The sequence below is a fragment of the Microchirus variegatus genome, assembly GCF_963457635.1.
Source record: "Microchirus variegatus genome assembly, chromosome: 23".
In the NCBI taxonomy this organism is placed as follows: domain Eukaryota; kingdom Metazoa; phylum Chordata; class Actinopteri; order Pleuronectiformes; family Soleidae; genus Microchirus; species Microchirus variegatus.
The window spans coordinates 1,785,502-1,801,124 of NC_139824.1; the positions used below are offsets into that span (position 1 = coordinate 1,785,502).

Below are 15,623 nucleotides of genomic sequence, written 5' to 3' on the forward strand. Positions count from 1 at the left end.
CAAACAGATGTACGGTCATTCTATTCCACCAGGTCCTGGCCATGGTCTCCACCAGGCCACCAAAGGAATCTTAGTAAATCAGAGTCCATGTTCGGCACTCTCACCTGGTGGAACATAGCTTCAATGCCTGCCATTAGCACAACAGGTTCCTTTTGGAACCTAGTTATGACCCAAACAAGCAGGCCTGTAAGATCTGGACCTTGAAGAAGCTGAGTATTTAAAGATGTTCCTTGAAAAGTAGCAGCACAATCAAAAACTACCCTAAGCTCCTTCTTTTGTGGGTGGTACACCCCGTGGTGTGGTATATACCATACCCTGCCATCACAACGGATCAAAACTTTCTCTGGCACTCTCTCTGCATAACCTTTGCTGATGAGGTTGTTCATGAAGCTAGTGTAGTCAGTGTGGAATGACCGATCCCTATTGAGCCTTCTTTTGAGACTCAACACACGCTGTTCTACTACCTTTTTATTGTTAGGCATTTGCACTTTATTGTTCTTTATTGGCAATTCAATGCTATAATGCCCATCAACTAGTTTAGCTGTCTTGGTGACTGATTCCATGAAACAGTAATCCTCTCGAGACCAACCAGACTGCTCCTCATGAGCACATTCAGGGAAGTCGGCCTTTATCTGCTGTTTCCAAACTTCATCTAGCTTTGCTATGGAGATCCTATTCACAGTGACATTATGCATTTCATTAGCGGCATCACTACTGTAATTTCCTCTTAGGGGACCATTTACAGTCCAACCAAGCATGGTCTTAACGGCATAAGGTCCACCATTAACACTGGGAATAACTTCCCAAGGCTCCAGAGCCTGAGGAACATTAGTGCCAATGAGCAGATCTACTCCAGATTTAATTTCAGGTATTCTCAAATGGTCAAGGTGTGGCCATCTTTCAACATCATCCTGTAGGGGAATGTTGCTTTTATCGACAGGCATGCATTTCTGGGTAAACATATCAGGTAGCTCACAGAAGGTATTTGTGTTCAGTCCAGCTATTTCCAAATCTGCCACAACATGGCTATCAACTCTTTTCTCCTGACCCATTGTCCGAAGGAGAATACTAGTTTTTCGTCCTGTAAGTTTTAACCTTTTCATGAGCCCTTCAGTACAAAATGAAGCAGAGCTCCCAGGATCCAGAAAGGCATATGTGACCACTGTTTCCTCTCCCTTCTTAGACTTCACCCTAACTGGCAAAATAGAAAGTGCGCAGTCACGCTCACCGGCCCCAGTAAGACCATTGGACTGCACAGAGACAAAAGCATTTCCATCCAAATAATACACAGAACACTGAAATACGCATTGATGCGGTCAACAAAAGATTTCGCCCCACCGTGCTCACCCTATGTCATGACTGACAACCAGCAACCAGTGAACTGGGGACAGCCATCCTTTATCGCCACATACTCCCGATAGTGACACACCCATCACCAATGTACCAATCCCAAGTGCGCACCAATTCCAGCATCAATCAACACAGAATGAACATAAAAAACTTACATGTATGGCTCCTACACCAAGCAAGCGAAAACATGGAACCGACACCAGAGATGTGCGAAGCCCCACCTTATAAGTCCGCGTGATCACTCATCAGGAGCAGCTGGGCAGGAGCTGCGCAGGTGGAACTAATCTCTGATGTCATTCAGGAACTAGGTCAACCACGCCTCCTGCAGGTGACAGAGAGAGAGAGAAACACGGAGCAGAAGCAACAAAACAACAACAAACTATAGGAAGCCATGGATGTAGAGTGTGACACAGGGTAAGGGTTAGGGTTAGGGTTACCCTTACCCTAGAGAGTGGTCACACTCACAATAAATAAATATGTAATTACGTTCAACATGTGCCTGTAATGTTTATTTATTTTTTAAATCTCACACTGCTATAATAAGGCAGCCGTCAGTTCTACATGCCGCATAAAGTGCCCTTATTTTTCACTGAGCACCTGCCCCCCAAAATGTCTGTGCACGCCACTGGACTCCACTCTGTCAAAGGCCTTCTCAGCATCCAGGGAGATAACCACTTCGGGTACCTCCCCGGATGCAGGAGAGTATATGACATAAGAAGGCTCCGAATATTAGAGAAGGAGTGATGACCAGACATAAAACCTGTTTGATCAGGGGAAATCACCTCATCTGTAACAGATTCTAAACGCCGAGCAAGTGCCTTGGCTAGAATTTTAATGTCACCATTTAACAACGAGATGGGCCGATATGATCCACACTGTGTCCTGTCCTTGTGTTATGGATGCCTCAGTTAGTGTTTGCGGCAAGGTCCCTGCACCCGAGTCATTCAACATTTCCATAATAAGTGGTGCTAATTTGGTAGAAAGTTTTTTATAAATTTCAATTGGATATCCATCGGGCCTTGCCACATTTAAAATTTGACAAAAGGGTAGATCTAGTTCTGTTTTATGGGCAAGGTTAATAACGGGGACACTCAAATTGTAGAAAAAAGTTCTGCATATCACTAACATCACTGGGAGCTTCTGAAGTGTAGAGTTTTGAATAAAATGCCTTAAAGGTATTGTTTATTTCAAGGGGATCTGTAGTGAGCTCCCCATTTTCTTTTTGTATTTGTGAGAAGACTTACATTTTAATTGGTGCGCTAGCAGTCTACCAGCCTTGTCACCATGATGTCAAATATTGAACTGAGAAGTCATGCTTGTTCTTGCCTCCTAGCTCTATTCACCCTGGATGTGTAAGAGATTATATTCCCCCTTATTACCGCTTTTAGAGTCTGCCAGAGCAAGGAGGGGGAGATTTTATCCTTCTTATTCGTTTCTAAGAAATTATCAATGGCTGTTAAAATCATTTGGCAGAAACCTTTGTCTGCTAGTAGTGCGGTATCAAGTCTCCATGGGGCCCGGTCAGATAGGTTGAGAGGGAAGTAAAGGTCTAATATTACTGGGGCATGGTCAGATTCAACTGTGGTGGAATATTCTATATTTTTAACAAAGAGGAGTAATACAGTGTGTACAAAAATATTATCTATCCTGCTATACGAATGGTGGACATGTGAGACAAAGGAGAATACTTTTCTTTGAGGGAAATGAAAGCACCAATGATCAAGACGTCCAATTTGGTTCATAAACGATGACAATGTTGTAGCCATTTTGGAGGGAGTTTTTGACCTTGGGCAGGAACGGTCCAGAGAAGGGTTGATTGTACAGTTTAGGTCTCCACCAAATATTAGGCTGCATGAATTTAAAGGTGGAGTAAGTAGTTTATAGTGCCATCTAGAGGAGAGGCTGAAATTTACGACAAAGAACTGCTGCTCTGCTCACCCCCTCCCTTCCATGAGCGCTACGGTATCCTCAGCCGGTCAAATGTCGTCCTCGTCGTCTTTCTCCGTGTCAGCAGATGAGGTTCGTGAGGCGAGGGAGAGGGCGAGCTACCGCAGCCGTAGCAGACGAAGCGGAGAGAGTGGAGGCGTGACTTCCGCTACAAGTAAAGTGACGCGTAATTTGTGCCAATAGAAATCTTTCTAGAACCTCTTTTCTGATGGTGTTTCCCAGCCACAAGATTTGAGACTGATATCTCTCACCCAGAAGACAGAGTCTTGTGATTGGCCAGTATATTCAGCACACCCGCTCTCAGAAGCGCAACTTCCCCCCTCTGGAACGGTGGATGCACTGCTCCTCATTAGCAAAACATTGTTTTAACAATGTTTAAAAATAGCTTCTTCACTGGAGTCAGACCCAGAGTCAGAAGACACTGTCGCTTGTGAAACACCTCCACAACGGACGTTATTCTTCTTCTGCGGTTCAATGTACGCAACCGAATGTGCCCGGACTAGTACCCGGACCAGGACGATCTGCTGTTCCGAAGAACCGGTGTTTTCGTAACCGGACCAGGTTTTTTTTAGAGATCTCACTGAGCCCGAGATTACAATAAAACACAGTGTTCTCAGCAGTGGCTGAACTGTTTGTTTAGAACCCACCAGGGCTTCTTAAACAAGGTAAGGACGCAGATACACACTAAAAAACAGCGTTAATTGGAACTTCCGGTCTAGGTCCGCTTTAAAACTAGAATGAAAAATTTGTCCGACCCACGGTTTTCTTAATCTGATGTGGTCTTTAACCATTAAATGCGTTTATTGCAGAAAGGCGACTTCAAATTTTAAAAGTTTAAGATGTGCAAATATTCTGGCTCGCTTTACAGTTCTGTTCAAACCAGAAATGGGAGTAAGTCACACATATGCAAGTCTCAAGCAAGTCGCAAGTCTTAACCTTCAAGTCTCAAGCAAGTCCTAAGTCATTTTTGTGAGGGTCGAGTCAAGTCAAGTCATAGCTTAGGTCAAGCAAGTCACAAGTCAAGTCATGGAAATATAATAAGCTGGAAGACAACCGTCTTAAAACTTTAAGAGACTGCAGCCTAAGTTTTATGTAGCCCTCCTTTGCACAAAAGGTCTAACAAATAGAGTAAGGGGACATAAGGCTAAAGAATAATTATAAATACTCACTAGGACCAGCAGGATCAGAATTACTAGGGACGATTACAGGGCCAGGTGTACCAAACAATAATTACCAGACAGAGTACTCAACACAGTCATTTATCTTGGGAAGGGCAGCAAACCACTTCCTTTGATTTAGAACAATTTTTTTTCAATATGTTTTCAAAGAAAAAGTGCATCAAGGAATGAACTTGAACAAATAAGACTTCGTAGGGATGCACCGATTGCCATTTTTGGGGCCGATTCCAATTTCCGATTTTTCAAGAAGTTTGACCTGCCGATACCGATTTTTGCCGATTCCGATTTACATTTTTTAAACCACTTTACAGCATACAGAAAGATATTTATTTTTGCATCTTTTGTAGAAGAACATTTTAACATAGAAATACAAACAGTTTCACGGTGTATGACGGTATTTTTTTTCATGCATAATCAGGTGTTCATGGTATTTTCTACTGGTTGAGAACAGAATTGCTGCAGTAGTTTAATTTAGAATGGTCTATTTTACCGACATGAATACTGAAGAATAACTCCACACTAGTACAGGTTCGCATGGCCCCAGAAAATTATGCTGTTTACAAAGAAGAGCTACTCATGATTCTAATGAAGTGAGGAATCAGAATGCAAAGACAATTGCAGTCAAATCAGCAAATCAACATCTTTTATAAACATTCCCCGTGTTACCTGTTGATGTGAAGGGTGCCGACCTTAACTTCGTGCATTCTTGATATTCCAAGTCATGCTTACTTGATGATGACAGCATGACGTCAATAACAGGACAAACTAATACAAGGAGACATAATTACCTGTATGTGTAGTTTATTTAAGTTTAAACATATTTCACAACATATTACCTACACAAAAATAAGAATTAACTAATTACCAAGAGCGCAGACCTCACTCTCTCGCTCTCTCTCTCCCACCCCTCTCTCTCTTAACAAACAAACAAATGCTGAGTGCTGATCAAGAGTTTTGTGCAGGTGATTTAAGGTCCCGACTCTTGTCCCAAGTATGACAGGCTTCATTCAGTGATTGAAACAAATATATAAACATTAATGAAACGTTTACATGCAGAGCGCCCACTCGCAAAGCAGACAGCAGCACCGTGGCTTCGCGGATGTTGTGTAATCAAATACACCTGTATGGCGGTATATTAAAAATTCATTAAAAAAAACGGTATTCGGTGTGAACCGGTATACCGCCCAGCCCTACACTATACTACATGTGCGTGTAGTAGAGTGCTGCTGATGCTGCGCGATGCGGGTGCATTTGACCGGCTTATTAAAATCGGAATATTTCTGACTGAACGGCCGGTCGCCGATTGCGGCCGATCACATGAAAATCGGCCAGTTCCGGTCACTGGCCGATCAATCGGTGCATCACTATGTCCACTACTCCTTCAAAGAGGCCTCACTCTCTCATGTGATAAAAAACTTTAAACATAACTTGGTGTCTTAGTGGAAGCATGTGTGCGTATGTGTGAGAGGCAGAATGTGTCTGTGTGTGTGTATGGGAGAGAGAGAGAGAGAGAGAGAGTTTGTGTGTGTGTGCATGTGTGTGTGAGAGAGAGAGAGAAGACAGAGAGAGTGAGAGAGAGTGTTTGGAGGAAAGAATCCTCTGTGTGTGCAACTGCACGTGTGACTGGTAGTTGTTCAAACGTTACTATTTGCTGCAACTGCAAAGTTTGCTCAGCCAAAAAGAGCGTTAATTGTGCGATAAAAAAAATTGACGCTGTTAAAATGGGTTAACGTTAACACGTTAATTAACGCGTTTAACTGACAGCACTAGATTTAACCAAAAAGAATGGTGAAGTTAGCTAGAGACATTACATACTTTTCTTTGTGTAGGCGGATATGGCGGATGAAATTTGACATGGTGCTGGATGTGTCAGGTATTTTTGCGCTGCACACCTTGCACACGCCATTGCTGATAACTTCGAACGCACTGAACAAATCGACCGGGGGTTATGGTTAAGACATAATTATGTTTGAAGACGACGAGGTCGTGTTTACAACCGCGGACCAGGGGTGAAAGTGGATTTACCTGCAGATGCCACAGTACTGTAGGCATCATCACCGTCACATATGAAGCAGACTGTTACAGTCATTACATGCTGTTCTTGTTCTTCACACTCCATCAGGACTAAATCAAGGCACTGACACAAGTTGATATTACTTTACTTTCTTACTGTTTTTTAATTGAAAATAGTTATTCACTTTACTTTTACATTTTTGTATCTAAATAAACTACATTTCACAGGAATGCCACAGGTGTGAGCTCTCAAATACTTTTTGAATTGTGTTCCTATCTGCTACAGAGGCTGAGAAATCAGTCATTTAGTAGGCATTGAACCTCAGGTTTTAGAGGTAGTTTTTCCAGGCGCTTCAGGCCTTAATGTGTTAACCCTATTATCACACGAGGTGCTCCTGATCAATTTGTGCAAAAGCAATAACACCACGATTAGAATATATTGCAAATGAAGTTGCCCGAATTAAAAAAAACAACAAAAAAACACACACTGAAAATGAAATAAAATAATAATACAAAAATAATAATAAATAAATAAATAAAAAATACAAAAATATATATATACATTCATATACACAGACATATACATACACACACACACACACACACACACACACACACACACACATACATATATACATAGTACATACATACGCACACATACACTAAACATATGGAACTAACAATTGTGTATGGGCTTGAATCTAGCATCGGGTAAAAGTTGCTTTCTTAAAAGGAAATTCTAAAGTGATCATATTTACATGCCACAAAATGTATTAACTCTTGTGCCTAAAACAACCACAAATCACAATGAAGGGAAAATAAATACGTAGGTCGATAAAACAGAAAAGGATACGAGAGGCCAATAAGAACGAGTATATGGCTGCTGTATATGTAAAGACCAGTTCGTTAAGATCAGTACCTGGTGTAAAGGTCCTTCTTCCCAATAATAAGCGCCAGCAGGCACGAATGCTTCCATCATTTCTTAAAGGGCCCATATTGTGCAAAATCAACTTTTTTAATAATTTCAGTACTTATATTTGGGATACCAGTCCCCAAAATGTGAAAAAACAAGACTCAGTCATGTTTTAGTGGTTCCACTTAGTGTAAGTATAGGCAATAAAACACGCAATGTTTAAACCCTCCTCGCAGTTACGACATGGCGAGCATTTCACCGTGAATGTTGCCCCCCCACCAGGCAGAGTACTTCAGAGCTCCACCGTAGCTACTCCTTGTCCCTGTGAAAAACGAGAGTGCAGGCGCGGGAGGAAGAGCGGCTGCACAGCGGAGCACATTGTTTTACACAAACTTCCAGCCCAGAGGATTTGTGTGTCCAGTGGATATATTTTATTTATGAAAAAAATGTGCCGGATAAAGTTAGCAAACGTGTGTTTGTGTGTTCGCACCATTTCGCGTCAGGCTGTTTTGTGAACCTCGGTCAGTACAATTCTGTACTGAGCAGAAGACTGAACGTGAAACGGGAGCAGGACCAACTGTTCGTGGGGAGACTGCAGTGGAACTAACTGTAAGTATTCTTTAGAAAACACATGCTTAGTTTGTCATTGTTCGCCTAACGCGAGCAATGAAAGTCTTCACAGTGTCAGTGCCGTAGGCTGACTCGTGAAATGTACTGTGGTGTGTTTTTGTGCTCGGGGAAATTGGCTTTAGGTTTGTATGCTTATCAAGTATCATGTTTGTATGCTTCGCTGCTAGCACAAGCAGAGACGTGGCCTCCGGCCTTACAAACAGTAATAACTTCTAATAAGGTATGTTTACTTTGTCATTGCTCGTGTAACGGCAGCTAAGGCTAAATGTGGTTAGCTTCAGAAGCCCTTTGTTGTTGATCGTGTATGCAAATTCCTATGCTAGAAAAACACCTTGAACGCACCAGTTACGTGCATCTGCAGTTAGCGAGTGACATGTGTGGATCAATAATATATGATATATAACAGCACGCGTTTGAAAGCACGGCAGAAAGGTAACAAAGGTAGGAAAATATCAGTTAACTGCAAACATTTAGGCTTCAATGTGATGGACGTCGAGCAAAAGTAAATTGTTTGCAAAGTTTCTCGCGCTGTCGGAAACACGACCAGCGACACCACAACACAGTCCTCTATTAACGACACTCTTTACAATGCCATGTCTATTAATCGTGATTTCAATATCAATCAAATTAATATTTTTTCTTATTACGTATGGAGATACAGCCACACCAAAGTAAGCCAGTTATGCAGCTAAATAATGTAATTTAAATCATTAATTTAAAAGAAACCCATTAATGTTTACCTGTTAAATACAAAGAGGTGATAAAAGAAGTCCTTAAATACAATATTGCACTTTCTGTTTATGCAGACAACGTGGATGAAATAGTGGACCTGTTGTTGGAGAAGGTGTTTCTGGAGCCTGGTCCATACACAGATGCAGTTATGAGAATGTCCATCCCTGAAGATCGCTCTGCACAGTTTGAGAAGCCGGACAAAAAGGAGGTGATGGAGCGCTATGTGACGAGGTTCAGTCAAGGGCCGGTCTGAACCCCATATAGATGTCTTCAGCATCAGGGAACTCTCTCCATAGCATCACACAGCTGGGCAGTGGCACACCAAGTTTTTGTCCTAGAAAACTGTAACGGCTGAACAGAGTGTGTGTATATAAATGTTTAGTTGTACATGTACATTTTCTAGTTTAGTTTACGGTTTTATTATTTATTTTATTAATAATAATAATAATAATAATAATAATAATAATAATAATGCATTATATTTAAGGCGCCTTTCAAGACACTCAAGGTCGCCGTACAAAAACAAAATAAAAATAAAAAAAAGGTAAGAGCAACGGGTAGAGGGTTAAAGAGTCAGAGGGAGTAGGCCTGTTTAAAAAGGTGGGTTTTCAGGTGGGATTTGAAGATGGCAAATGAAACAATGTTCCTGATGCCGGGGGGAAGGGAGTTCCAGAGGCGGGGGGCAGATCGGCTGAACGCTCTGGCCCCCATGGTGGTCAGACGGGCAGGAGGCACAATGAGGCTGATAGATGAGCCAGATCTTAGTGTCCGAGAAGGGGTGTTGGTCTGAAGGAGGTCAGAGAGGTATGGGGGAGAGAGGTTGTGGATGGCCTTGAAGGTGAGAAGCAGAATTTCGAAATCGATGCGGAATTTAACTGGAAGCCAGTGAAGCTGTTGCAGAACAGGAGTGATGTGATTGATAGAAGGGATTCTGGTGATGATCCGGGCAGCAGAGTTCTGAGCCAATTGGAGTTTATAAATGGACTTGTGGGGAAGACCAATAACAAGGGAGTTACAATAGTCCAGGCGGGATGTTACCAGGGAGTGGAGCAGGATAGCAGTAGAGTTGGGAGTAAGGGATGGGCGGAACGGTTGATGCTGCGTAGGTGGTAATAGGCAGACCGAGTGGTGTTATTGATGTGGGTCTGGAATGAGAGAGTGCCGTCAAGGACGACACCCAGACTCTTAACCTGTAGGGAGGGGGAAACAAAGGAGTTATCGATGGGGATTGTGAAACTTTGAGTGTTGGCGAGAGTGGATTTGGAACCTATGAGGAGAACCTCGGTTTTATCACTGTTGAGTTTCAGGAAATTGGAAGAGAACCAGGTTCCGAAAGTGTGATTTTAACAATAGTCAAACTACCTTTAGAAATGGAAAAGAAGAAATGGAACAAAGTTGCAAAATTTAATTTATATACGTGTACTGTTACAATAAAAACAATAAATAAAAATAAATAACCAATCTACTTGCACTGCTGCACACCTTGCAAACATTTACAACATGCAAAATACACTAATAACACAAAACAAAATACTCTTCTTTTTCAAAGAACAAAACAGTGCTATACTCCCTAAGCACAACATTTGTGTCCAGCCATGGCAAAAGCGTTCACAAGTCTACTTCGGGACATTTGGAGTTATTTACAGATTCCTAAAGTGTGATTTCTAAGCTTTCCAACAATGTCAAACACATGTCCATCTGATAATTTCTATAGAAGATGTGGCCATTTGAATGTAGGCACTCCTCAAACTGCTGTAGGGAGAAATTCAGCGTGAAAGATTTTGACCTACTTGAGGAGTCAGGCCAATAGATGCTCATTTGCATCACATTTACATGGTCACAACTCTCCACCCAGTCTAGCTGTCAGTGACATCTGATATCTGTTAGCCCACAGGACAGAAACAGTGTAGCAGATTGAAAACAAAGGAATGAATGTAGTTCATGTCAATGTAGTGTTATTTGCCTTTAAGGGACAATATGTAGTATTTATGGGTTTATATTACCCAAAATCCACTTTTTTATACATATTATGTGCTCCTGCATTGTCTAGTCGCTGTATAATAGTTGTTGTTTCATTTTCGTAGTGTTTCAAAAAGTCATTTAAAATAACATAGTCGCGGGCCGCGGTCACATAGCCACTGTTAGCAGCGAGACGCCATGTTTCTGCCGGAGACTGTAAGGACAAACGCGAGAGAACAAATCAAGCGTCTCTTTACTTGTAGCGGAAGTCCCGCCTCCTCTCTCTCCGCTTCGTCTGCTACGGCCGCGGTAGCTCGCCCTCTCCCTCACCTCACGCACCTCATCTGCTGACACGGAGAAAGACGACGAGGACGACATTTGACCAGCTGCGGATACCGTAGCGCTCAGGGAAGGGAGGGGGTGAGCAGAGCAGCAGGTCTTTGTTGTAAATGTCAGCCTCTCCTCTAGATGTCACTATAAACTACTTACTTCCCCTTTAAGTACTTCAGTGGACTGATAAGAATCAGAATTTACTTTATTGATCCCCAGAGGGAAATTCTTCTGTTACAAAAAGCACTTGAATAAAAATGAGAAACAAGAAAGGTGAAAGATAGATACATACTTCAAATATCAAATAAAATATATCTAAGTGTATGAAGGAGAGTTCAATATTTTCCAGACCATGGACTATATTATCATCTTCAATACCAGTTCCTCCCCCACAATGTGGCTGTACCCACTCTGTCCATCACAGTTGATATGCGGGCTAAATGGTGACATCACAAGCGCACCCTCTTCTGCTTCCTCTTCTGTGCTGTAACCTTTGGTGCTGGTCATGTGAAGTCTTTTGCCTCATCAGAACAGAAAGGCCTGATTTTTTCAAAAAGATACGTCTGCCTGTCCATGGTCAGTCCAGGTGGGGCCAGGACGGGAAGACTGTCAACAGCGGGCAGAACTCCTGGGTTGCACAGTAGCTGAAACTCCATAGGCTCTGCATCACTGTGAGTTTGAGCAAGCACCACACCTGGTCTGTTGGCATCAAAGCTGTGACAGAATAGAAGCACACAAAAGGATATTTAAAACATGGCTCACTGTTCACATGGAACACCATTATGTCCATTCATGATTTTTTTATTTATAAAATGCAGAAGTTTGAATATAAATACCTAAAGTGCTGATAACTCTTGATCTGTGGGAGCTTTCGAAAGTAGGGACTCAGACGTGTCTGCCAGTCGATGGTCTTTACTATCACTCTGCCATCTGCCGTTCCAACAAGCTGCGGAATATTGAGGCGACTTTCAGGAGAGCTGTGTTCCACTACCTGTTGACAGCAAGAACCACAATGAAAACAATTATATTACTTTTCCAAAAAAAATCACATTTTACACATTACATATTGCAGTCTATTAAAATGAACTAACCTGAGCTATGTCTGCCAAAGTATTGACTCTGGTCCTCATGAATGCTTGCTTGATTCGTCCAAAGCCACAGTCAGGGGCAAATTTGGTGTGGCCAACAATCAGGAAGTGGATGCTGAGCGTGGAGTGAAGCTTGTGTCCAACCTGCCAGGCACCGTACCAGAGCATGAAGTTGTTTTTGTTTTGTCCACTGCAGTTGTCACAATGAAGATCCACATCTGTTTCACACACACACGCACGTACGCACGCACGCACGCACGCACACACACACACACACACTCATATCCATGTCCCTTTTTATGCATATTCAAACAGTTTATCAGTAGTTATTTTAGATTAGAGGATTGATGTGTGTTGTTATTAATCAATTTTAATGCTTTAATAAATGTTAACCTTTATCTTAAAGTACTGTTTCTGTCTTTTGTGTTTGCTTGTTTGTGACAAGGGGAATTGAAAGAAGCCAGTGTTTTGTGATTTGCTTTTGTGTTTTGCACCTCAGGGCCACAGTAGTTTACAGCCCAACTACAAAATAATAATTGTTGATGGAACTTTTTAAAAACTCCTGTAAACTCAAAATTTGATCGCAGTAAGTTGCCTTGAAATTTGGAGTTTTCTCAACTTTTTCCTTTTTACAGTGTATGGCCAGATGGGTTATCACAACATTTTTTTCTTTTGGACAGTATTTTATTCCCAATAAATGTCAAGATTTAAAGATGAATGTTTGCTCCTGAATCAAAATGTAAGAAACCAGTTAAGTTGGTTTTAAACTTCTTTCTGAGCAGAAATTCTGAGAAATGAGAAACATTCACATAAATGCATTGTTTATAGGAGAACCTGTTTGACCTGTACTGCTGCCAATGCTAGGCTGTCATTAAATAAACAACATGCAAGCAAACATTTCAAGATTTACTTGTTCTAAAAAGAGTTCCTTCTAAATTCTTCATTCAATCCTCTTGTGTTTTTCAGCTCCTTCGAGAACTGACACACCCAAATGTTATTGCCCTGCAGAAAGTGTTCCTGTCCCACAGTGACAGAAAAGGTTTGGCTACTCTTTGACTATGCTGAACATGATCTTTGGGTGAGTTCCTCTGCAAGTTCCTATTCTACAATTAAAATCTGTCTCGTTGTTTTCTCTTCTCACAATAACATGAAACAAAGATGTCGAGATGTTTTAGTGGAAATGAAGTTGTGATTAATGTGGCTGTCACACAATGAGCTTTATTTACCTGCATTTTATCTGTACTTTTATTATTTTGCCAATAATATCAACCAGAAACTCTTGAATGCCAAACTTGATTTGACAAATCCAGAACATTAGAGCTGTAACATTAACCTTCCACTTGAAAGACGACTGACTCTACTACTCATTTTCTGTATTTACAGCTGCTAATGATGTTATACTCTCAATATCACAATATGCAAAAATTAAATCACTTGGTTTACCAGGCACCAAAATATGAGGAGACTGTTGATGCCAGTGCTACTCTGATTTGATGAACTGATGAAAACACACTTCACACAAGCACAACTGAGGTCAATCCTTTCTCTGCCTCATAGCACATCATCAAGTTCCATTGTGCCTCCAAGGCCAAAAAGAAGCCAATGCAGCTGCCCCGAGGGATAGTGAAGTCCCTCCTGTATCAGATTCTGGATGGGATCCATTACCTCCATGCCAACTGGGTGCTCCACAGGGATCTGGTGAGAAGCACATAGAGATACTGCAGTCTTCATGGACATAAATGATGTAACATTATTTGTTTGCTGCTTCCTTCCTGAAAATAGTCTCTATCAGGAAAAACTATCAGACCTGACTAAGGGGGTATTTGTATGTATACAGCAGCAGAGCAGGGGTGAACACTTTTCCAGACACACTGCTGAACGACTGTTTTTTTTTTTAACAGAACAGTCTTTAGAAAAATTAATGTTTTATGTGCTCAGCATAAATATAGCATAAATAATATAATAAAGTGGATATTTCTAAAGTGTTTATTCTGAAGCCAAAAAACACATTGTTTGGCTTCAGAATAAACACACATTACAACATATCTATTAACTTTTCAAGCTTTTTTAAAACATAAACATAAATGGATGATGTTTGCTAAAGAATTAATGAACGTTGATAATAATTTAACTATGAATTGAATCTGTGGTGGAAGAGGTGGTGTTCGTGCCTGTACATGCTGTTTGGTCTCATGTTACAGGAACACAGGCTGAAACACAAAGGACTTAGATGCATAGCTGCAGCTGAAACTAAGAGACTGCATGGATAGTGCGATCACATCATAACAATATGAGAGTGAGTGAAGCACATGGTAGAAATGTTATGTGTAGAGGTTGGCAGATACATTATTTAACTTTTTAGATTATTATGTACTTAATAATCTGCATGTGTAATGGCACTTTTCCATTGTGCATTTCTAACACTACTCGGCCCTACTCTACTCGGTTTGGTATCAGGGAGGTCATTTTCCATTACTTCATAGAAACAGTGGCCGGCAGTCTGTTGACGGCACATTTTGGTGTCAGCTCAGCTCGCCTCAAACCTCGTTATAGCAGGCACTAAAAAACCCCACCAGGTACTAGGTACTATCACTGATGGAAAGGCAAGAAAAAAACCAAGCTCAACTTGGAAGCCAATTCTGCATCTGTTTTGAAATTTCTCTCAGCTTTCAACTCTCTCCACCGTTCAAAAGTTCATGTCTTATATAGACCCTCCCTTTGCTGCAGACTTTATCTTGGAGTTTTTGACATTCATACCGAGGTCTTTTAGGTTTCGTTTAATTTCCTTTCTATTGTAGCTCAGACGTAACTGGCAACCCGTGGTTGCTCGGTAGCTGAGACTCTACTGATTGCTATGATTGGTAGACGGTGGTAGTTTTTAAATGCAAATATTTGGCTGTCCTGTTGTTATTGGTGACTTCAGTATGTTATATGAACATTATTCTTGAGTCTCTGTGACTTATTAGGTGGATTTTACGGCCAGTTAATTTAGATTTATTATATAGTGCACATTTAAATTGTTATTTTTACTATTATGTTTTACGAATTATTTTTTTTATTTAAAATAAATAAGTGCAATACAATCCAGACAAAAAAGCACAGACAGTAAATGTTTTTGTTTATGTTTATGCAGTTTTGCAGATCATTTGTTATTATAAAAGTCTTTAGAGTGAGGAAAATACACAGAAAAACCCATATCAGTCCATTTCTTTCATTATGAAAAAAACAGCAACAACATTATTGCTGCTTTATTTTGAAACTTATGGCCTTCTGCCACAGTCTTATGAACTAAAGTCAGTCACTGTATTACCATAATATGAATCCCAATTATCAGTGAAATCCTATAAGATAAGAAAACATTTTTACATGAATATTTCGTTATGTTTGTTGAATCCTATGATTAAAGCTCGTCTTTAGCTATTACAGTATTTGTAGAAGATCATTCTTTTAGGGAAGATCTGTCTCTGTTACATTGCTGTGTTA

At 40.9% G+C, this 15,623-nt stretch overlaps 1 protein-coding gene across 1 annotated transcript in view; it reads left to right on the top strand.

The window, feature by feature from the left end:
• The window catches only part of LOC310943662 (cyclin-dependent kinase 19-like), a gene marked incomplete at both ends in the record, with an annotated part of 127,511 nt that overhangs the window by 75,349 nt on the left and 36,539 nt on the right, over positions 1-15,623 (top strand). The window contains 4 exon segments of the mRNA XM_083909298.1: positions 13,032-13,050; positions 13,053-13,175; positions 13,177-13,218; positions 13,698-13,838. Of these exon segments, the coding sequence (XP_083765424.1) occupies positions 13,032-13,050; positions 13,053-13,175; positions 13,177-13,218; positions 13,698-13,838 (325 nt within the window).